General features: G+C 46.9%; 1 protein-coding gene across 6 annotated transcripts in view; it reads left to right on the top strand.

Moving 5' to 3' along the window:
* Positions 1-22908, top strand: part of IFT140 (intraflagellar transport 140) — a 247720-nt gene that overhangs the window by 98552 nt on the left and 126260 nt on the right. For all 6 annotated transcript variants that reach the window (XM_034784204.1, XM_034784203.1, XM_034784206.1 and 3 more), the window contains 3 exons: positions 8734-8861; positions 17521-17638; positions 22472-22602. In XM_034784204.1, coding sequence (XP_034640095.1) covers positions 8734-8861; positions 17521-17638; positions 22472-22602 — 377 coding nt within the window. The remainder of the gene's footprint in view (positions 1-8733; positions 8862-17520; positions 17639-22471; positions 22603-22908) is intronic.

Below are 22908 nucleotides of genomic sequence, written 5' to 3'. Positions count from 1 at the left end.
TCATTATATACCATATTTTTTAAGGAAAAGGTTACTATGAGGACACATCCAAAATTTATGCCCAAAATTTCTTCATCTTTCCACGTTAATCAACTTATACACCTCCCCGCATTTTTCCCCAAACCATATGAGAATGCACAGGAAGCTATGCTACACATCTTAGACATTTGACGGGCTCTGGCATTCTACCTGGATAGAACCAAACCATTTAGAAAATCCCCAAAACTATTTGTATCTGTGGCAGAATGATCCAAAGGAGGGGCTATATGAGCGCAGAGACTATCAAAATGGATTTCAGGTTGTATTCATCTGTCCTATCAAGTAACTGGCATACAACCCCCAGCAGGCACCAGAGTGCATTCTAACAGATCAGTGGCTTCGTCCATAGCCTTTATTAAGGTCCCACTCATATGTAGAGCTCCCACCTGGCCTCTGAAGCACACATTTGCAAGACACTATGCAATTACACATGGCCCAGAATCAGATGCACGGCTATGTTAGCGGTATTATCCTCTATTAACCAACCAAGTCCAAAGCTCCTTCCATCCTCATGAGGGCACTGCTCTAGAGTCACCTGAAATGGAGCACCCACAGGGACATCACTCAAAGAAGAGGAGGTTACTCACCTTGTGCAGTAACTGAGGTTCTTCAAGATGTGTCCCCCTATGGGTGCTCCACAACCCATCCTCCCCTCTACTTTGGAATCCATAAAAGTACTTTACAGTAGAGAAGGAGGGGTACAGGTTGCACATGCACTAGATAAGGTGCCAACAGTGCTGCGAGATAGGCATCATGCTTGTGCTACCCACACAGGCATTGCAGCTGAATCTCTCCGAGCAAAGGTGCAGGGATGCACTAATACCTGAAATGGAGCACTCATAGGGGGTCACCTCGAAGAACCTCAGGGTGAGTAACTTTCTCTTCAGCATGCCCCTAGATCTTGCAGTTGCAGCCCTGTGGACGCTCCCTCTTAGACCAGACTTGCTGTCAGAGGACCATGGGCAAATTCTCCATCCAAATCTAGTAGGCCTGCACTTGACCGCTTGGCTGCTGCATGGCTAAATCTGGATGAGGGAGCATGCTTGGAGCAGGTCTAGCGAATTTTGCTAGGTAGCAGAAAGCTCTGTACTGGGGCAACCTACCTGGCCAATTGGAAACGCTTCACTTGCTGGGCAGCCAAGCAGAACCTGTGCCCATCACAGGCATCCTTGCAGTCCATCTTGGAATATCTTCTTCACCTGAAGCAGCAAGGCCTTTCACTGTCTTCAGTCAAGGTTCATCTGGTGGCCATCTCGGCGTTCTGTCCCCCAATCAGAGGCAGATTGGTCTTCGCCCAGGAGATGACAAGGAGGTTCTACCCACAGGTCCGTGACCCAATTCTGCTTTGGGACTTAACCCTGGTACTCTTTAGGCTCACAAGGCCTCCGTTTGAGTCCTTGGCATCCTTGCTGCTTCTCTCCTGGAAGGTCACTTTCCTGGTGGCAATCACTGGCTAGGAGAGTTTCAGAGCTTCATCCTTAACCTCGGGGCCTCCTTACACTGTTCTTTAAAGACAAGATCCAACTGTGTCTCCACCCAGCCTTTCTACCAAGATAGTATTGCAGTTCCATGTCAACCAAGACATTTTTCTGCCAGTCTTCTTCCCAAAAACCACAAGTCAGAGGAGGAAAGATGCCTACATTCTATATTGACTGGATGAGCCCCTTACATAGATCAATGCAGCTGTTTGTCGCTATCACGGATAGAACGAAAGGTCTCCTGGTGTCCTCACAGAGGATTTCGTCCTGGATTATGGCCTGTATCTGGGCATGCTATGAGCAAGTGAACGTCCTGCCTCTGGCCATTGTGAAGGCCCATTCTACCAAGGGCACAAGTATCTTCAGTGGCCCTCCTGGCGCAAATACCAATCCAGGACATCTGCAGGGCTGCAACATGGTCGTTGATCCACAGGTTTGCATCCCATTATGCAATCAGGCAACAGGCCAGAGACTACTCTAGTTTCAGGAGAGCTGTGTTGCTATCGGCACGCCCATGAACTCCTAGCCTACCTCCAAGGACACTGCTTGTGAGTCACCTAACATGGAATAGACATGAGCAAGCACTTGAAGAAGAAAAAAACGGTTACCTACTTTTCGTAACTGTTGTTCTTCAAGATGTGTTGCTCATGTCCATTCCATGACCTGTCCTCCTACCCTGCTGTCAGAGTTGATGGCAAGAAGGAACTTGAAGGGCGCAGGGCCGGTGGCGCCCCTTATACTGGCACATTTGTGCAGGCCTCCAGGGGGTGCTAGAGCCAGCTCCCCCAGATACCACTGGAAGGAAAATCTCCAACAGGGCACATGGCGCATGCACACCTGCCATGGAATGGACATGAGCAACACATCTCAAAGGACAACATTTACGAAAGGTAGGTAACCGTTTTATTGCAGCATTGTGCTAGTCTATGAGAATCAGAAAGAGAAACCTATGATTGGTCCCTAATATGTATGGTTATATGTAGAATAAATACAGAATTTCTGTACCGAATTCAATATAACTCAAAGGAGATAGGATAGACTGTGTTTCACTTATGTATAATTTTAAAAAATATGACCACAAGCATAATAAAACTATCTAGCAAACCAAATTCAATTGTGTTTTGTTTCTGGTGTCATGGAGGCTAAAAGTGCTGTGAGCATGGTATGTTTGACTCCTAGAGACAGGATGAGACTCATGTTGCACTGTGAACTCTGACTTGCTGATTGGTTAAGCACTGATAGATCTAAAGGGAATGCTATCCATTTATCCCTCTTAGTTGAAGAAAATCGCAATCCTATCTTTTGGGCAGGATAGTTTGTAAAGTGAATCTTTGTGAAGATCAGAGGGGTAGCCATGTTAGTCTGGATCCAATCTACATGGGAGGTCCACTTCCTAGACACCACGGTACGAATAAGTGACGGTCACATTAACACCACCCTGTACCGAAAACCCATCGACCGCTATGCCTACCTTCATGCCTCCAACTTCCATCCCGGACACACCACACGATCCATCGTCTACAGCCAAGCGCTGAGGTATAACCGCATTTGCTCCACCCCCTCAGACAGAGACCAACACCTACAAGATCTTCACCAAGCATTCTCAAAACTACAATACCCGCATGAGGAAATAAAGAAACAAATCAACAGAGCCAGACGTGTACCCAGAAGCCTCCTGCTGCAAGACAAGTCCAAGAAAGAAACCAACAGAACCCCACTGGCTATCACCTACAGCCCTCAGCTAAAACCTCTCCAGTGCATCATCAGTGATCTACAACCCATCCTGGACAACGACCCCTCGCTTTCACAGGCCTTGGGAGGCAGGCCAGTCCTCGCCCACAGACAACCCGCCAACCTTAAGCACATTCTCACCAACAACCACACACCGCACCATAGTAACTCTAACTCAGGAACCAATCCATGCAACAAACCTCGATGCTAACTCTGCCCACATATTTACACCAGCAACATCATCACAGACCTAACCAGATCAGCCACAACATCACCGGTTCATTCACCTGCACGTCCACCAATGTAATATTTGCCATCATGTGCCAGCAATGCCCCTCTGCTATGTACATCGGCCAAACTGGACAATCCCTACGTAAAAGTATTAATGGACACAAGTCAGATATTAGGAATGGCAATATACAAAAATCTGTAGGAGAGCACTTCAACCTCCCTGGACACACAATAGCAGATTTAAAGGTAGCCATCCTGCAGCAAAAAAACTTCAGGACCAGACTCCAAAGAGAAACTGCTGAACTTGAGTTAATTTGCAAATTTGACACCATCCGCTCAGGATTAAACAAAGACTGTGAATGGCTAGCCTACTACAAAAGCAGTTTCTCCTCCCTTGGTTTTCACACCTCAACTGCTAGAAGAAGGCCTCATCCTCCCTGATTGAACTGACCTCGTTATCTCCAGACTGATTCTGGCCTGCATATTTATACCTGCCTCTGGAAATTTCCACCACATTCACCCACAAAAGCTTATGCTCCAATATGTCTGCTAGTTTATAAGGTGCCACAGGACTCTTTGTTGCTTTGTGAAGATGTATGTTAAAGCTTTGGACCTGTAAAGCAGCTCACAGGTGGGGAGACTTTGACAGAGGGACCACCAGGAAGACCAGTTCTTCTTCACATGCTTGCTCATGTCAATTCCATTGTATGTGTGCGACAACCGCGCACATGGGCGCGTGCAGAGACTTTTTCCTTAGTGGTATCCATAGGGCCGGCTGTGGAGTATTGCGCTCATGCTGCAGTATATCGTGCATCTCCGGCCCTATGCCTTCTCAGTTCCTTCTTACTGCCTGTGGTGGTCAGTCGGAGCACCTTTGTCCCTTGCTTTGCAAGTGGTCAGTGGTTCTCTCCTATCTCAGCCTTGTGCTTCTAACTGTAAATAGTTTAATCATTGTTAGTTAGCCCATAGACTCATAGACTCATAGACTTTAAGGTCAGAAGGGACCATTATGATCATCTAGTCTGACCTCCCGCATGATGCAGGCCACAAAGCTGTCCCAACCCCTTTCCCTTGACTCTGCTGTTGAAGTCCCCAAATCCTGTGGTTTAGAGACTTCACGTAGCAGAGAATCCTCCAGCTAGCGACCCCTGCCCCATGCTGCGGAGGAAGGCAAAAAACCTCCAGGGCCTCTGCCAATCTACCCTGGAGGAAAATTCCTTCCCGACCCCAAATATGGCGATCAGTAGAACCCCGAGCATGTAGGCAAGATTCTCCAGCCAGACCCTCATTGGCCATTGATACTATTTACCAGCGATGGCACACTGTTCATTTAACTAAAATCATGTTATCCCATTAAACCATTCCCTCCATAAACTTATCTAGCTTAATCTTAAAACCAGACAGGTCCTTCGCCCCCACCGTTTCCCTCGGAAGGCTGTTCCAATATTTCACCCCTCTGACGGTCAGAAACCTTCGTCTAATTTCAAGCCTAAACTTACCCACGGCCAGTTTATATCCATTCGTTCTCGTGTCCACATTAGTACTGAGCTGAAATAATTCCTCTCCCTCCCTGGTATTTATTCCTCTGATATATTTAAAGAGAGCAATCATATCCCCCCTCAGCCTTCTTTTGGTTAGGCTAAACAACCCGAGCTCCACGAGTCTCCTTTCATACGACAGGTTTTCCATTCCTCTGATCATCCTAGTGGCCCTTCTCTGTACCCGTTCCAGTTTGAGTTCATCTTTTTTAAACATGGGAGACCAGAACTGCACACAGTACTCCAAATGAGGTCTCACCAGTGCCTTGTACAACGGAAGCAGCACCTCCTTATCCCTACTAGATATACCTCGCCTAATGCATCCCAAGACCGCCTTGGCTTTTTTCACCGCCACGTCACATTGTTAGCTGTTAAGTGTCTAGTTAGATAGGGTCCTAGTGGGGACTTTGCCCCAGGCAGGATATGCTCCAGATTTCAAGCCTTACTCCACGTGTAACAGGCCTATGCCTGTTAGTGACTCACAAGATAGTTGTCTAAGCTGCCTCAGGGAATCCCACATAAAGGAGTGCTGTCGCATCTGTAAGAACTTTCGTCCTTGGACACAGAGAGAGCGCAACATAAGCTTTAGGGTACTCCTGATGCAGGCTGCCCTGTGCCCAGCTTTGGAGCCGGCACGGCCCGACATGGCACACAGCGCCTCGGCTTCGGTGCACCCCTGGCAACAGGCTCTTCCCGGCACCGATCCGCGGTGCCGAAGAAGAAAACAAAGAAGTCGGCACCAAGCAAGCCCGACCAGGGGGCTCTGGGCAAAAGACCCTGTTCGGGCCTTACGCCCACTCCAGACCTGCAAAAGGGCTTAGCCCCAGGGAGTTCCTCCCACCAAAAGCACCCACCACCAACTCCAGGGAACGGTGGAGGGCGCAAGCCAACGGTGCAGTCAAGGTACACCTGGCAGCCATTTCGGCATTCCACCCTCTGTTTCAAGGCAGGTCGGTCTTCGCCCATCCTATGACAGCGCAGTTCTTGAAAGGTCTGGAGCGCCTCTATGCGCATATCCGGGACCCGGTTTCCCCCCCCTTGAATCTTGTGCTGTCAAGACTCATGGGACCCCCCCTTTGATCCCTTGGCTTCCTGCTCCCTCCTGTTTCTATCACGGAAGGTCTCCTCCTTAGTTGCTATAACTTCGGCCTGTAGGGTATCCGAGATCAGGGCGCTCACGTCGGAACCGCCTTATACGATCATCGATAAGGACGAGGTCCAGCTGCGTCTACTGCGTCAATTAAATGTTTCTCAGTTCCATACTGGCCAATACATATTCTTACTGGTCCTTTGTCCAAAGTCTCATGTAACGGATGGGGAATGCAAGCTGCATACCCTGGACATCAAATGGGCACTGGCCTTCTACATAGATAGAACAAAGCCGTTCCGTAAGTCCACGCAGTTGGTTGTTGCTGTTGCAGACAGGATGAAGGGTCTCCCAGTGTCTGCCCAGAGAATTTTGTCTTGGATCACGGCCTGCATCCGTTACTGTTATAAGCTGGCAAAGGTGTCCCTGCCCACGATCGTGACGGCTCACTCGATTAGGGCGCAGCCGTCATCGGCAGTCTTCCTTGCTCAAGTGCTGATCCAGGAAATTTGTTGGGCTGCAACCTGGTCACAGACTCATAGATTTTAAGGTCAGAAGGGACCATTATGATCATCTAGTCTGATCTCCTGCACAACGCAGACCACAGAATCTCACCCACCCACTCCTGTAATAAACCCCTAACCTATGTCTGAGATATTGAAGTCCTCAAATCATGGTTTGAAGACTTCAGTCCTCCAGCAAATGACCCGTGCCCCATGCTGCAGAGGAAGGTGAAAAAACCCCAGGGCCTCTGCCAATCTGCCCTGGAGGAAAATTCCTTCCCAACCCCAAATATGGCAGTCAGCTAAACTCTGAGCATGTGGGCAAGACTAACCACCCAGATACCCAGGAAAGAATTCTCTGTAGTAACTCAGATCCCACATCATCTAACATCCCATCACAGACCATTGGGCATATTTACTGCTAATAGTCAAAGATCAATTAATTGCCAAAATTAGGCTATCCCATCATACCATCCCCTCCGTAAACTTATCATGCTTAGTCTTGAAACCAGATATGTCTTTTGCCCCAGAACTTCACTCCTCTCTGATGGTTAGAAACCTTCATCTAATTTCAAGTCTAAACTTCCTGATGGCCAGTTTATATCCATTTGTTCTTGTGTCCACATTAGTACTGAGCTTAAATAATTCCTCTCCCTCCCTGGTATTCATCCCTCTGATATATTTATAGAGAGCAATCATATCTCCCCTCAGCCTTCTTTTGGTTAGGCTAAACAAGCCAAGCTCCTTGAGTCTCCTTTCATAAGACAGTTTTTCCATTCCTCGGATCATCCTAGTAGTCCTTCTCTGTACTGTTCCAGTTTGAATTCATCCTTCTTAAACATGGGAGACCAGAACTGCACACAGTATTCCAGATGAGGTATCACCAGTGCCTTGTATAACGATACTAACACCTCCTTATCTCTACTGGAAATACCTCGCCTGATGCATCCAAAGACCGCATTAGCTTTTTTCACAGCCATATCACATTGGCGGCTCTAAGTCATCCTGTGATCAACCAATACTCCGAGGTCCTTCTCCTCCTCTGTTACTTCCAAGTAATGAGTCCCCAGCTTATAACAAAAATTCTTGTTATTAATCCCTAAATGCATGACCTTACACTTTTCACTATTAAATTTCATCCTGTTACAATTACTCCAGTTTACAAGGTCATCCAGATCTTCCTGTATGATATCCCGGTACTTCTCTGTATTGGCAATACCTCCCAGCTTTGTCTCATCTGCAAACTTTATTAGCACACTCCCACTTTTTGTGCCAAGGTCAGCAATAAAAAGATTAAATAAGATTGGTCCGAAAACTGATCCCTGAGGAACTCCACTAGTAACCTCCCTCCAGCCTGACAGTTCACCTTTCAGTATGACCCATTGTAGTCTCCCCTTTAACCAGTTTCTTATCCACTTTTCAATTTTCATATTGATCCCCATCTTTTCCAACGTGTCGTCCATCCACACATTAGCTTCGCACTATGCGCTGACCCAACGAGCTCAAGACGACGTTGATTTTGGCAGAGCAGTGTTCCACTCTGCAAGACTGAATTCCGAGTCCACGTTGGAGGATTCTGCTTGTGAGTCACCTACAATGGAATCGACATGAGCAAACACTTAAAGAAGAAAAAATGTTTACCCACCTTTTCATAACTGTTGTTCTTTGAGATGTGTTGCTCGTGTTCATTTCTCCTGCCCCTCTGTTGGAGTGGTCAGCAAGAAGGAAGTGAGAGGGCATAGGGCCAGCAGCGCCTGATATACTGTGGTGTGACCGCAGCACCCCAGAGGGCACCACAGCTGGTCCTATGGATACCACTAAGGCAAAAGTCTCTGACAGCTGCACAAATGGGTGCACACACACCTACAGTGGAATGGACATGAGCAACACATCTTGAAGAATAACAGTTACAAAAAGGTGGGTAACTGTTCTCCCCCCATCCCCCTGGTCTATTGTATAGCTGTTCCTAGATAGGATAGTATCAAGAAATTGCTGTGATGCACTTATTAATTGGTGGTGGTTGTTGGGATAAAACAGAAGTGGGCTTGATGTGCAAGCTTAATTAACAGAAAAACCTCCCTGTCAGAAAATTAACATTTAAAGTTGCTGTTCTCTCCCCTCCCCAGGGTACTGTCAAACAGCTGCTGGTGTTCTCTGAAGCAGAGGGGAATCCCTGCCTGTTGGATGTCTGTGGGAATTTCCTGGCTGTGGGAACGGACTTGGCTCACTTTAAAATCTTTAATCTCTCTCGCAGGTATCATTAAGCATTTACAAGGGTCTGAATCTATAGCTCAGGTTTCTTTCTTTCTTTTCTTTTTTAAATCTTAAGGGAATTTTGTACTGGTGAAAAATACTAGACTGACAACCCTGGAGACTGAATTCATAGAATAGATACGTCAAAGGCAGTGGGAGTGCAGGCTTTCTCATGGTGCATGCCCTGTAGAGGTTATCTTGGCCTATTCAGTCCTTGGCTTCTTAAAAAAAAAAAAAAAAAAAGTATATATATTTTTTACTTTATAGACTCCTGCCAAATTTTGCTGCTCTATCTTCAGTGTTTTCAGGGAGAAGCTGAGGTTAGAAGACCCAGCCTTACCTAGTGAAGTGTATTGCAAGGTCAGTAGTATCTGATAAACTGATGTTGTTTTATACACTCACAAATCACTCTTGTGAAGTTGACCCTTTTGTATTCTCAAGTTCTTCTTCGAGTGCTTGTTCACGTCAATTCCAATCAGGTGTGAGCGCCCTACATGCATGACAGCTGGACGATTTTTCCCCTAGCAGTATCCGCAGGGTCGGTCTGGGTGCCCCCCGGAGTCGCGCCTTCATGGCGCCCAGTATAGATCCCTGCTGACCCGACCCCCCCCCAGTTACTTCTTACCACCTATGACGGCTAGCTGGAACTCCATTGCTCTTTCCTCAGCAAGCGTGTGCTTCGCAGAATCACCCTTTATGTATATATAGTTAGATTTAGTAGTAGAGTAGTTACACTTAGTGTAGATAGTTTTTCTCATAAGTTTCCTTTGGGGTTTCCCCCTGCCCCTGATGCTTTTCCCTAGCCACTGGGGTATGCCTCAGTCCCCGGGCTTTAAGCTGTGCTCGGACTGCGGCAGGTTTATGCTGAGAAGTGACCTGTACACTTCGTGCTTGAATTGTCTCGGTGAGGGTCACCTTAGGGAGTGTTGTAATATTTGTAGAGGGTTTTGCCCCAGGACCCTTAAAGACAGAGAACAGCGCTTCCGAGTTTTACTTATAGAGGCAGCACGTGGGCCTCAGTTGGAGCCCAGTGCACCGGACCCAGCCCCAAGTGCCGCTTCCTTAGTGCGCAGTGCTCCAGCACCATCGATGTGCAAGCCAGTGACGAGGAAGGACTCCTCTGGAGACCCTCAGCACCGCCACAGCTCCGCGCACAGGTCCCAGATATCTGTGAGTCCCCACTCCCTGGTGCCCCACAAAAAGAAGGCCAATAGAGGGCATTCCCCGACCAAGTCTAAAGACCAGGTGGCCAGCAAGTCCCTGTCAGGCACCCAATCGGTGGGCCTTCTGCTGACTCCTGTCCCAGGAAGGAATCCAATCGAGTCCAGACCCACACTGCTTGCCGGCACCGATTCTTGGCCCAATACGTTCTGTGGGCAAGCCGGCGATGATGGTGGTGATGAGGGTATCATCCCCAGTGTATCGACTCCTGGCACTGGTGGCTCGCTCCGGTCCCCGAGTTGGCATCTCTCGCCAGCATCAAGGGGCTCCGCTCCTCCGTGGTCATCACAATCGGAAACCTCAGTCGGAAGCGGAGTCATCGCATTCCAGTAGGAGCAGAAGCTCTCACTCCTGTTGCAACAGACAGCCCTTCCCAGCACTGTGGCCAGGCCTGTGGCAGGCTCTTCAGTGGCCCTTCTGGACACCCTGGGCCTATCACTAAAGCCAGGAGCAGAGCCAGGATTCCAGATGGGCATTGGTGGCCTCTGCTGCACACGCCTTCCGCATTGGGGATCCTGGCAGGGACCCATCCAGCAGCCATACCGACATCAACGATCTCTGCACTGATTGCGGCGTTGACGAAGGGGGCACCAGTTGCTTCACATCCTTGTCACTGAGCGCGGCTCCAATCCTGGCACTGTCCGTAGCACCGACAGCAGCACTGGTGATCCTTGCCCCACGGGACCCCAATGGGGCCGAGGGCAGGGAGCAGGCTCCAGTACTGGTCGCCACCTCATCCTCCTCATTTCCAGATGAAGCGATGACTGGCTCATCAACCTCTCCAGCCTTAGAGGACAGCAGGGTCCTACAGCAGCTGCTAAGACAGGTGGTCCAGAACCTAAACGTCAAACCGAGGAGGTGGTGGAGGAGGCCGACCCGATGGTTGATAGCCTTTCCCCTCCAGGGCCATCCCATATCGTGTGGCTGCTGATTGCGACCATCAGCGATGCCACTAACACCCAGTGGCAGACCCCATCCTCATTGCTGCCTACGTGAAAAGGCAAGTGGTATGAACACTTATATACGCACCCCCTGCTGGACTCCCTGATAGGGAATGCGGCCAACCAATGCGAGCACCAGGGCTACCAGAGGCCCTCTCCAAAGAATCGAGAGGCCAAAAACTGGACCTCTTCTGGAGGAAAATCTATTCAATGGTGGTGGTTGGGGGGGGGGGGGCGTATTTGCAGCTCCGTATCGCTAGCCATCAGGCGGTGGTTAGAAGGTACAATTACAATACTTGAGGGACCATGGAAAAATTTGCAGAACTCCTGCCTATGGACTCTCACACAGAGTTTTCTGCACTAGTAGAGGAGGGCAAATTGATCTCTCGTGCATCCCTGTAGGCAGTCTTAGACACTATGGAAACAGCGTCTCGCACCATGGCTACCGGGGTAGCGTACCTACCGGGGTGGCTATGAGAAGGAGTTTCTGGCTTCAGGTCTCTAGCCTTCCGTACGAGGTACAGCAGACAGTCCAGGACCTCCCTTTTGAGGGTCAGTCTTTGTTCTCTGAGAAGACTGGCTCTCGCCTGCAGAGTCTCAAGGACTCTTGAGCCACCCTGAAATCCCTGGGCCTCCACACCCCTGCCAACCAACGGAGGCACTTTAGACCTCAGCCCCCACTGAGGAATTATCAACCTTAGGGTAAGCAGGAGGGGCACGCAGGAAGAGACCTCATTCCTTCTCTGGGCAGGGGTCTGGCCAGTCTAAACCCTCCTGAGGCCAAAAACAGGCCTTTTGAAGGTGCGCCCTGGGGTGATGCACCAGTGCAAAGACTGGAACCATCCCGCCTTACCTTTTCATCCCGTCTATCCCCTTTCTACCCTGCGTGGGCCCGTATTACATTGGACCGTTGGGTGCTCCACGTGGTAGAGAGGGGATATTCACTTAAATCTTCTACCTTCCCGCACTTCCACCACCCTTCCCCGTCCCTCTTCAGGGACCCTTCTCATGAGCAGCTCCTTATACAGGAGGTGCTCTCGCTGCTCTTGCTGGGGGCAGTGGAAGAGGTTCCTCAGGAGCAGAAGGGCAAGGGCTTCTATTCCCAGTATTTCCTGATACTGAAAGCCAAGGGCAGGCTCAGGCCCATCCTAAACCTGCAAGAGCTCAACAAGTTTATGAAAAAACTCAAATTCCGCATGGTCTCCTTAGCCTCCATCATCTCTTCCTTGGGTCCAGGAGACTATTATGCTGCCCTTGACTTGAAGGACGTGTACTTTCATATAGCAATCACACCGTCCCACACAAAATACCTCAGGTGACTGCGTTCCTCCGCAGGTGGCAGGTATAGGTGTTTCTGCACCTCAACAACTGACTGATCAAGGTCCGCTCCAGGATTCAAGTGGAGGTACAAGTCGACTTCATAAGAGCGATGTTTGATGAACTGGGCCTTCTGAATGTGGGGAAATCAACACTGTCCCCGTTCAGCGGATAGAATTTATAGGGATGGTACTGGACTCAACTCAGGCCAGGATGTACCTAAGGGAATCAAGGTTCCGGACCCTGGGTGACATTATTTGGAGTCTCAGGCAGTTTCCCACCACCACAGCAAGGAATTGTCTGAAACTCCTGGGACATATGACCGCTTATATCTATGTGATGCAACATGCAAGGCTCAGATTCCACGACTGGAGCAACTGGCTAGCCTCGGTGTATTGACCAGTTCGGGACAGTTTGACAGGGTTGTGACTCTGTCATGTGGTCCTCGACTCCCTTCTGTGGTGGCTTGACCCACAGGTGGTGTGTGCAGGGGTCCTCTTCACCAGCCCCCAGCTAATTCTCTCATTGGTTACGGATACTTCAGACCTCAGGAAACAAGGCCTCTGGTCTCAGGCAGAGCTCGCTCTCCACATCAATGTCAGAGAGCAGAGAGCAGTACTCCTGGCATGTCACCCTTTCCAAGCCCATTTAAGGGGGGAGATGTGTATCAGTGATGACAGACAACACCACGGTGATGTTTTATATCAACAAACATAGGGTGGCATGCTCCTTTCTCCTGTGCCAGGAAGCCCTCATGCTGTGGGACTTCTGTGTAGAGTATTCGATACACCTGCAAGCATCGTACCTCCCTGGGGTACAGAACGAGTTAGCGGATTATCTCAGCACATCGTTCCATGGCCACGAGTCGTCCCTGGGCCTGGACATCGCAAACTCCATTTTCCAGCAGTGGGGCTTTCCCCGGGTAGACCTCTTTTCCATGCAACACAACAGTTGAGCAGGGGGTTGGACTAGATGACATCCTGAGGTCTCTTCCAACCCTAGTCTTCTATGATTCCTGAATCACAGCCCGGGCTCCATAACAGATGTGTTCCTCCTTCCCTGGAGAGACCATCTCCTATACACGTTCCCACCCATCCCTCTCAAGAAGTTGTGATATTGAAAGCTCCAGCCTGGCTCCGCCAGCACTGGTACACATTGTTCTTGGACATGTCCGTGGAACCCCAGTCACCTTGCTGCTCTTCACAGACTTGATAATTCAGGATCATGGCCGTCTCCAGCACCTGAACCTCGAGTAGTTGAACCTCACGGCATGGAAGCTCCATGGCTGAACCCAATGGAGCTCTCCTGCTCAGACCCAGTTAGACAAGTCCTCCTTGGCAATAGGAAACCCTCCACCAGAGCTACCTACCTTGCCAAGTGGAAGAAATTTTCAATCTGGTTGGCGCAGCATCATTTGTCCCTGACGATCACCTCTATGCCACTCATACTGGACAACCTTCTCCATCTCAAGCACCAGGGTATGTCCATGTTGTCAATACGGGTTCACTTGGCCACCATTTCTGCCTTCCATCCAGGCGCAGAGGGCCGGTCAGTCTTTGCCAACCCTATGGTCAGCCGTTTCTTCAAAGCTCTCCACAGTCTATATCCGCAAGTCCGACAGCTGGTCCTGGCCTGGATCCTCAACCTGGTCCTTTCTATTCTGACAGGGCCGCCTTTTGAACCGCTAACAACGTGCTCCCTGCTCTACCTCTCGTACAAGGTGGCGTTTCTGGTAGCAATAACGTCAGCCAGGAGGGTGTCTGAGCTCAAGAGCCTAACATCAGAGCCTCCTTACATGGTGTTCTTTAAGGACAAGGTTCAGCTCCGGCCTCATCCAACTTTCCTCCCAAAAGTTGTCTAGCAATTTCACGTCAACCAGGACATCTTCCTCCCAGTGTTCTATCCTAAGCCGCACTCAAATGGCAGGAAGCAGAGGCTTCATTCATTGGATGTCTGCAGAACATTAGCCTTTTACATCGAGAGAACAAAGCCATTCTGAAAGTCCATTCAACTATTCCGAAAGTCCATTCTGTGGCAGACAGAATAAAGGGTCTTCCAGTCTCCTCTCAACTAATTTAATCGTGGATCACATCCTGCATCCGAGAGTGCTATAACCTGGCATGGGTGCCTGCCCCTCTGCTCACTGCGCACTCCACCCGGGCTCAGGCTTCTTCAGCTGCATTCCTGGCGAATGTTCCCCCCCCCCATGAAATACAATAATAATTAATAATTAATGGAGCTATCCCATCTCCTAGAACTGGAAGGAACCTTGAAAGGTCATCGAGTCCAGCCCTCTGCCTTCACTAGCAGGACCAAGTACTGATTTTGCCCCAGATCCCCGAGTGGCTCCCTCAAGGATTGAACTCACAACCCTGGGTTTAGCAGGCCAATGCTCAAACCACTGAGCTATCCCTCCAATGACGTGGTCCTCCATACATACTTTCACCACACATTATGCGATTACCCAGCAGGCCAGAGATGATGCGGCCTTTGGTAGAGCGGTGTTCCAATCAGTGAATATCTCCAACCCTGCCTCCTGAACTTAGGCTTGGGAGTCACCTGATTGGAATGGACATGAACAAGCACTCAAAGAAGAAAAAAGTTACTCACCTTCTCATAACTGTTGTTCTTTGAGATGTGTTGTTCATGTCCATTCCAATACCCACCCTCCTACTCTGCTGTCGGAGTAGCTGGCAAGAAGGAACTGAGGGGGGGTCGGGTCAGCAGGGCCCTATATTGAGCATCATGAAGGCACGACTCCAGGGGGTGCCCAGACTGACCCTATGGATACTGCTAGGGGAAAAGTCTTCCAGCATTCGTGCATGCAGCGCGTGCACACCTGATTGGAATGGACATGAACAACATATCTCGAAGAACAATGGTTACGAGAAGGTGAGTAACCGATTTTTCTAGGTCTGAGATTTGGGGTCAAGGGTAATGGCTTCAGTGATCGGTTTCAGATGTCACTGCTGCTTCTCCATGAGTTTGAATTCTCAGTGAGGACTTGGACTCATAATCCCAGAGAGCAAGAAATTCATGCACTGTTGTAAGCAACACATATAGTGTATTCAGGGCTTCCGGATCTTCAGTGTTTGATTATTGGAGTAATAATGGAAACAATGAGTATTTCTTTGGGGATAAATGCAGTGTTTTTACTGGAATGGAGTTTGCATGGCTTATCTCTTCCCCTTTCCCCCCACCCCCTAGAGGGAAGGGAAACTTGAAATAATTACCCTTTTGCCCACAATGATTTCCATCCGGGGTGACACTGAGTAACAGCATCATGATTTGTCACTGTCATTCACTAGCCAAAGCCTTCTGTGGTAAGGCTGATGGTGGCAAAGTGAGTAGCTTGATACTCTCACATGTAGGAAACCTGGCTTTAGGAACAGAACAGGGCATTTCACAGATATCTCTGAGAACATAAGCAATATTTTTGGGCAGTGCGGGAGGAGTCCACAAAAACTTTCTCATGGTGCTGACTTCAGTCTATAAAGCACTTTGTGGATTGGGTCTTGGATACTTAAGACTATTTCTTTCCCTTTGTACTTAGTACACCTCTACCCCTATATAACGCTGTCCTCGGGAGCCAAAAAATCTTACTGCTTTATAGGTGAAACTGCGTTATATCGAACTTGCTTTGATCCGCCGGAGTGCGCAGCCCTGCCCCGCCGGAGCATTGCTTTACCACGTTATATCAGGTCGCGTTATATCGGGATAGAGGTGTTGTTGAGAACAATTTGGATATTTCTACTGCCAACCTGTAAGTACAAACATAAAAGGAGTAGAGGGTCCTCAACTTTGGAATTAACTTCCTCTATTGAATCAAAAGAGCTGAAGTTTGTTGACCTACGGGCAGGGCATACCCCCCCCCCCTTTTTTTGGGGGGGGGGACTTTTCCTGAGGTGAAGGGCTTGATTAAGTTCTGAAATGAGTGAGAGTTTAATTAATATTAGTCGTACTGCTATGTTGAAGTGTGCTTCTACTCTGACAAGTGACTGTGTCAAACTTGTACATTTTGACTCCACACTTCTGCTCCCTGTGTGTGTTCAGAACCTTATCTGTTGACAATTAGTGACAAAATAAATTTGAGAACCCTGCAGAACCAAGAGGGTAAGCTGAATTCTGTTCTTTCTTATGTATCTTATGTATCATCAGCAGAACAATTTGCAAAACTCCAGTCAGTCAAACCTGTGAAAACCCATTAGCAGCACTGGCATTGCACAGGTATCACATAGGGCCTAATTTGAAAACCTTGGGTTTGTGCAGGGTATCACTATGACTTGCAGGGCCTTTATTATTAGTGTTGATGTTGGAAAGTGAAAGAACCTAGCTTAACTCTCAGATGTCAGACTGAATTTTTAGGGCTGTAAAAAAACTCATTTACTTGTAAAGTGAGCATATTTGATCTGGAATTAACAAGAGACAATAAATAGAACCCCAGAATGTTATTTTTACATATGAATTCAGAGGCCATGCCTTGTTTTCATTTTATAAATCTAAAAATAAATACTGTCACTCTTGTTAGCTGTGTCCTCTCAGGCACAGAGTGAATGCTGTTACTGTGGCATCTACAGTAGGAAGGATTGATTGGATATAGGGAGAAAGGAGGACAAAACTAGGATCCTTTTAGTTCATGCCTGCGTTATCCACACAGGGCTCTTACAGCACAGCAGCACTTTGATGCACACTGCTGTTCATATGCCTGGAGTCCAAACTGCAAGGCAGTGTAGATGAACCCTTACAACTTTTCTATGTGGAGAATCTGACTAGCATAGCTAAAGTGGAATAATGATTCCACTATAGTTATGCCAGTATAACTTTTAGTTATGCCAGTATAACTTTCTCATGGGGACGTGATAGTTATTCCACTTCAGCTATGCCAGTCAATTTCCCTGTATAGACAAATCCTACTTCTCCTGAAACAGGATGGCAGGATTTTCTTGTTGCAGGTGTTGGAACACTGCGGAACATTTTAAGTTTACTCCTGTTGTGTTTAAGACTCTAAAGAGGAAGCAAGAGTCTGGGACAAAAGGTTAGAAGACCTCAAATATTTGGGTCTTGTGCCCTATTTGATTTGATTATTAAAGGTCTTTTTTCTGAAGTTTGAAAAATATTTTTAACTGTTTTTCAAGCACTGACACTTGGCACCACATGAATCACTATTATCTGTTCCCACAGAGAGGCAAAAGTGCACTGCAGTAGTAAGAACTTGACTGAGCTCTTTCCTGGCCTGGGAGGCATTGCATCGGTTAAGTGCAATGCTAATGGCAACAAAGTCAGCATCCTCGTCAACAAGGTGAGACAGGACTCCCCACATAGCACGCTGGGGTCTGAATGTGACACCAAATGCTAGACTAGCTATAATGCAGAGATATTCATATGGAGATATACCTAGCTCATAGAACTGGAAGGGACCCTGAAAGGTCATCAAGTTCTGCCCCCTGCCTTCACTAGCAGGACCAAGTACTGATTTTTGTCCCAGATCCGTAAATGGCGGCCCCCTGAAGGATTGAACTCATAACCCTGGGTTTAGCAGGCCAATGCTCAAACCACTGAGCTATCCCTCCCGCCTTAACTTCTCTAATATAAACCCACATTGGCTATGCTCTATCTTCAGGAATCAGAATTTCTGCTGTAAGCATTGATAGAAGCACTAAAAATTTTTGTAGGTCCAAGGGCTCTAGTGTCCCATCGCTGGCCATTGGAGATATTTGCTAATAGAAGTTGCGGATTGGCCATAAGCCATTATAGGAAATCTCATCGTATCATCCCTTTCATAAATATATCAAGCTCATCCTTAAAATGGGTGCCTGCACTACTCCCCTTGGAAGGCTTTTCCAGAACTTCATTCCTCTGATGGTGAGAAACCTTTATCTAATTTCAAGCCTAAACTTATTGATGGCCAATTTATATCCATTTGTTCTTGTGCCAACATTGGCTCTTAACTTAAATCACTCCCTCTTCTCTCTCTCTCTCTCTCTCTCTCCCCCCCTGATATTTATCCCTTTGATATATTTATAGAGAGCAATCTTATCTCTCTTCATCCTTTGTTTTGTTAAGGAGCTTGTTTTGTTTAGGCTAAGTCTCCTTTTGTAAGGTAGGTTTTCTATTGCTCTGATCATCCTAGTAGCCTTCTCTGCACCTGTTCCAGTTAGAATTCATCTTTCTTAAACATGGGAGACCAGAATTGCACACAATATTCCAGATCAAGTCTCATCAGTGCCTTGTATAATGGTAACAAACCTTCCCTATCTCTACTGGAAATATCTCGCCTTATGCATCCTAGCGTTGCATTAGCCTTTGTCAAGGCTGCATCACATTGGTGGCTCATAGTCATCCTGTGATCGACCAATACACAAGGTCTTTCTCCTCCTCTGTCACTTCCAACTGATACGTCCCCATCTTATAGCAGTAATTCTTGTTGTTAGTCCCTACATGCATGACATTGCACTTTGCACTATTAAATTTCATCCCATTTCTATTACTCTAGTTTTCAAGGTCATCCAAATCTTCTTGAATGATATTCTGATCCTCCTCCATATAGGCAGTACCTCACAACTTTGTATCATTTGCAAATTTTATTAGCACACTCCCGCTTTTTGTGCCAAGGCCATTAATGAAAATGTTAAATAAGATGGTACCAATACTGATCCTTGAGACGCTCCTCTAGTAACCTCTCTCCAGCCTGGCAGTTCACCTTTCAGCATGACCCGTTGTAGTCTTCCCTTTAACCAGTTCCTTACCACCTTTGGATTCTGGTATTAATCCCCATCTTCTCCAAATTAACTAATAATTTCCCATGTGGAACTATATCAAATGCTTTACTTGAAATCCAGGTAGATTAGATCTACTACATTTTCTTTGAGAAGAGATTATGTTGGTCTGGTACAAACTACCTTTTATAAAACTGTGTTGTATTTTATTCCAGTTACTGTTTGCCTCTAGGTCTTTAATTACTCTCTCTTTCAAAATGTGTTCTAAGACCTTGTATACAATTGAGGTCACACTAACAGGCCTGTAGTTTCCCACATGATTTCCCCTCACCCCCACCCTTTCTTAAGTATAGGTACTATATTTGCAATTCTCCAGTCATAGGGTACAAACCCTGAGTTTACAGATTCATAAAAAATCCTGGCTTTGGGGTTTGCAATTTCTTGTGCCAGTTCCTTTAATATTTTTGGATGGAGATTACCCAGGTTCCCTGATTTGGTCCCATTAAGCTGTTTGAGTTTGGCTTCCGCCTCGTATGTGGTAATTTCTGCTTCCATATCCTTGTTCCTGTTAGCCACCCTGCCACTGCCCTCAAGCTCCTCGTTACCTTTATTAAAAACTGAGGCAAAGTATTCATGTAGGTGTTGGGCCATATCTAGATTATCTTTAATCTCCATCCCAACATCAGTGTTGAGCAGTCCCACTTCTTCCATTGTTTTCTTTTTATTTATATATCTAAAGAACCTTTAACTATTGGTTTTAATTTCCTTTGCCAGGTCCAATTCTCTTGGCTTTTGGCAATTCTCACTTTACCCCTACACTTTCCGACCTCCAGGAGATAGCTATCCTTGCTGATCCATTCCTTCTTCCTTGCCTTGTAGGCTTTCTATTAATAATCTATTTGAGACACTTGTTCATCCAGTTGGGTCTGCAATTCTTCCCTACAAATGTTTCTCCTTGCTTGGGATGCAGGCTTCAAATAGTTTCTGGAACTTTGACTTAAATCAGTCCAAGCCTCCTCCACATTCAGATCCTTGAGTTCTTCAGGCCTGTCCACTTCCCTAACTAATTCCCTTAATTTTTTTAAGTTTGCTCTTTTGAAATCAAGGACCCTAGTTGCAGACCTATTTTTGTTTATCCTTCCATTTAGTTTAAATTGAATTAACTTATGATCACTCAAATTAAGGTTGTTCTCTATATCCAGTTCTTCTATGAGGTCCTTGCTACTTACCAACACTAAATCTAAAATGGCATCACCTTTTGTTGGTTCAGTGACTATTTGGTGAAGAAATCTGTTTGGTATCACATCCAGGAATATCTGGGTTTTATGTTTATTAGTAGCATTTGTCCTCCAATCTATATCTGGGAAATTAAAGTCTCCCATAATTGCATAATTCCCAGTAGCTTTTATTTCATTAAAAATATTAGAGGCCTCTCTTCATATCCAAATTGGATCCTGGGGGTTTGTAGCAGCCCCAAGCACTATTCCAGTCTGTTACCGTTTTTCCCATAGTGATTTTGACCTAAACAGATTTCATTTTATCCATTCCATTACTTCTAATTTCTTTACAGTCTTCCTCATAATTAATATACAATGCTAATCCACCACCTCTACCTTTATTTTTGTCTTTTCTTAACAGCACATATCCTTCAATATCTGTATTCCAGTCATAACTACTTTTTACCATGTTTCCATTATCCCTATAATATTTGATTTCACTTACTGCACCAGTAGTTCTAGTTCCTCCATTTTGTTACCCAGACAGCTTGCATTGGTTTACAGACATCTTTCTTGTTTCTGCTTGGCTTCACCCAGATTCCTCACCCAATTAGGTACAGTCATTTTACTGTCAGTATTGCCTATTTGACTGTTATTGTCATTGGTATTGTCACCATCTTTCCTTCTGTCATCTATTCTCCCACCCTCTGTTGTTCCTTTCTCCATTGCTGTATTCCCTTTTACTTGATTTTCCTTCCTCTCAGTATTAGAATCAGGTGTGAATATTACATGAGAATCTCCCAACTGTCTCAGCCGAATTCCTACTTTAAAGCTCTTTTAATCAGTTGTGTAAACATCCATCCTAGAAGTCTATTTCCCTTCCTGCTTAGGTGGAGTCCATCCCATGAGAACAATCCTCTGTCTGTTAATGCCTCCCAATAGTGGAATGTCCCAAAGCCCTCTTTATAGCACCATTATTTGAGCCATCTGTTGATCATCATAATCTGGTCTTGTCTTCACTCTCCTCCACTAGGGACAGGTAGAATCCCTCTGAAGATCACCCGAGCGTCCATTTCTTTCAGCACCTTCCCAAGCCTGGCATAGTTTTCCTTGATGTGTCTGAGCAAGAATCTAGCAGTATAGTTTGTTCCCACATGAAAGACAGTCAATGGATTCTTTCCTGCTCCCATTAGGATCCTCTTCTACCTTAGGACCACATCCCATATCTTAGCTCCTGGCAGACAGCACACCCTTCTGTTCTCCAGATGAGCTCTGGTGACAGGCCTGTCTGTTGTTCTTTGTAGGGAGTCCCCAGTGATGTAGACTTGCCTCTTGTTGTTGGTATGATTGTCCGACCTTCCCTCTTTTGTTCTTTCTGGCTGCAAGACTTCTTGTTGTCTGTTCCCACTTGCAATCTTCTGCGAGTTGTCCTCTATCCTCCTGGGTCTCTGAACTCTGGCTAGCTCCATTGTCTCTTCTTGTAGGACTAGCCACTCTTCTCTTCTTTCTTGCTCTCCCATTTTCTGTTACTGCCTGCCTCTCCCCTTCATTTTCCAACTCAGTAAATCTGTTCCTCAGCTCTATTTCTCCTTCACTAGCTGGTCTTTTCCTCTGCTTTATTCTCGTAGTCACATGCTTCCATTGTCCACTTTCTTTATCCAGCAGTCTATCCTCACAGTTCCCTGGTCCAGCATGCATCTGCAATTCATGACGTTTCCTTTCAGCCTCCTCTCTCTTTCTCTCCATCACCTGCTCAAATCTCTTTTGAAACTCAGCCATGGTTTCTAGCTGCAACTCCAAACCTCAGATCTTCTCTTCCATCAGCTCTATCAGGTGGCACTTCATACACACAAAGCACCTTTCCAATACCCTCTCCAGAATAATGTACATCCCCACAACTTCCATATCCAGTCATCTTCACTGTCTTTTCCATTCCTTGGGTCACTACCACTGCTGCCTCTGTAGCTGCCATAGCCTTCCCTACTAAGCTACTGTGAAGAAGGAAAAAAGAATCCCAAAAACCAACCAAAAACACACACCTCCAGCTAAATCCCCCATTCAGACTCCTTTGTTTTCAGGTGTTTGTTGGCTCCTGTACTGTTTGCTGGCCTGTGGGCTGCCTTTATAGGCCAGCTGAATTTTACCGTGCTGGTCTCTTCTAGTGCCGGCTCTAACTCTTTCTCTTTTCCCCTTCCATAGGCTGATGAGAATCTTGACTCTAAGATCTGTTTCTATGATATTGAAATGGACACAGTCACACTCTTTGATTTCAAGGCTGGACGAGGGGATGGTGGAGCCGTGCCCTCCTACTCTGGACAAGAACCTGAAAAGTAAGAAAACTTCATTTTGGAAAGTTTGGCTTGTGGCTTTAGGATAGGAATCTAAGGCCTGGTCTACAGTGGGGGGGGGGTATCGATGTAAGATACGCAACTTCAGCTACGGGAGTACCGTAGCTGAAGTCGACATATCTTATTCCGACTTACCTCCCGTCCTTACAGTGCGGGATCGACAGCCGCAGCTCCCCCATCGACTCCGCTACCACCGCTCGCTCCGGTGGAGTTCCGGAATTGACGGGGAGCGCGTTCAGGGATGGATCTATCGCGTCTTAACGAGACTTGATATATTGATTCCAGATA

The sequence above is a fragment of the Trachemys scripta genome, chromosome 10 (assembly GCF_013100865.1).
Source record: "Trachemys scripta elegans isolate TJP31775 chromosome 10, CAS_Tse_1.0, whole genome shotgun sequence".
Classification (NCBI taxonomy): Eukaryota; Metazoa; Chordata; order Testudines; family Emydidae; genus Trachemys; species Trachemys scripta.
This window is presented reverse-complemented; position numbering and strand designations above follow the sequence as displayed.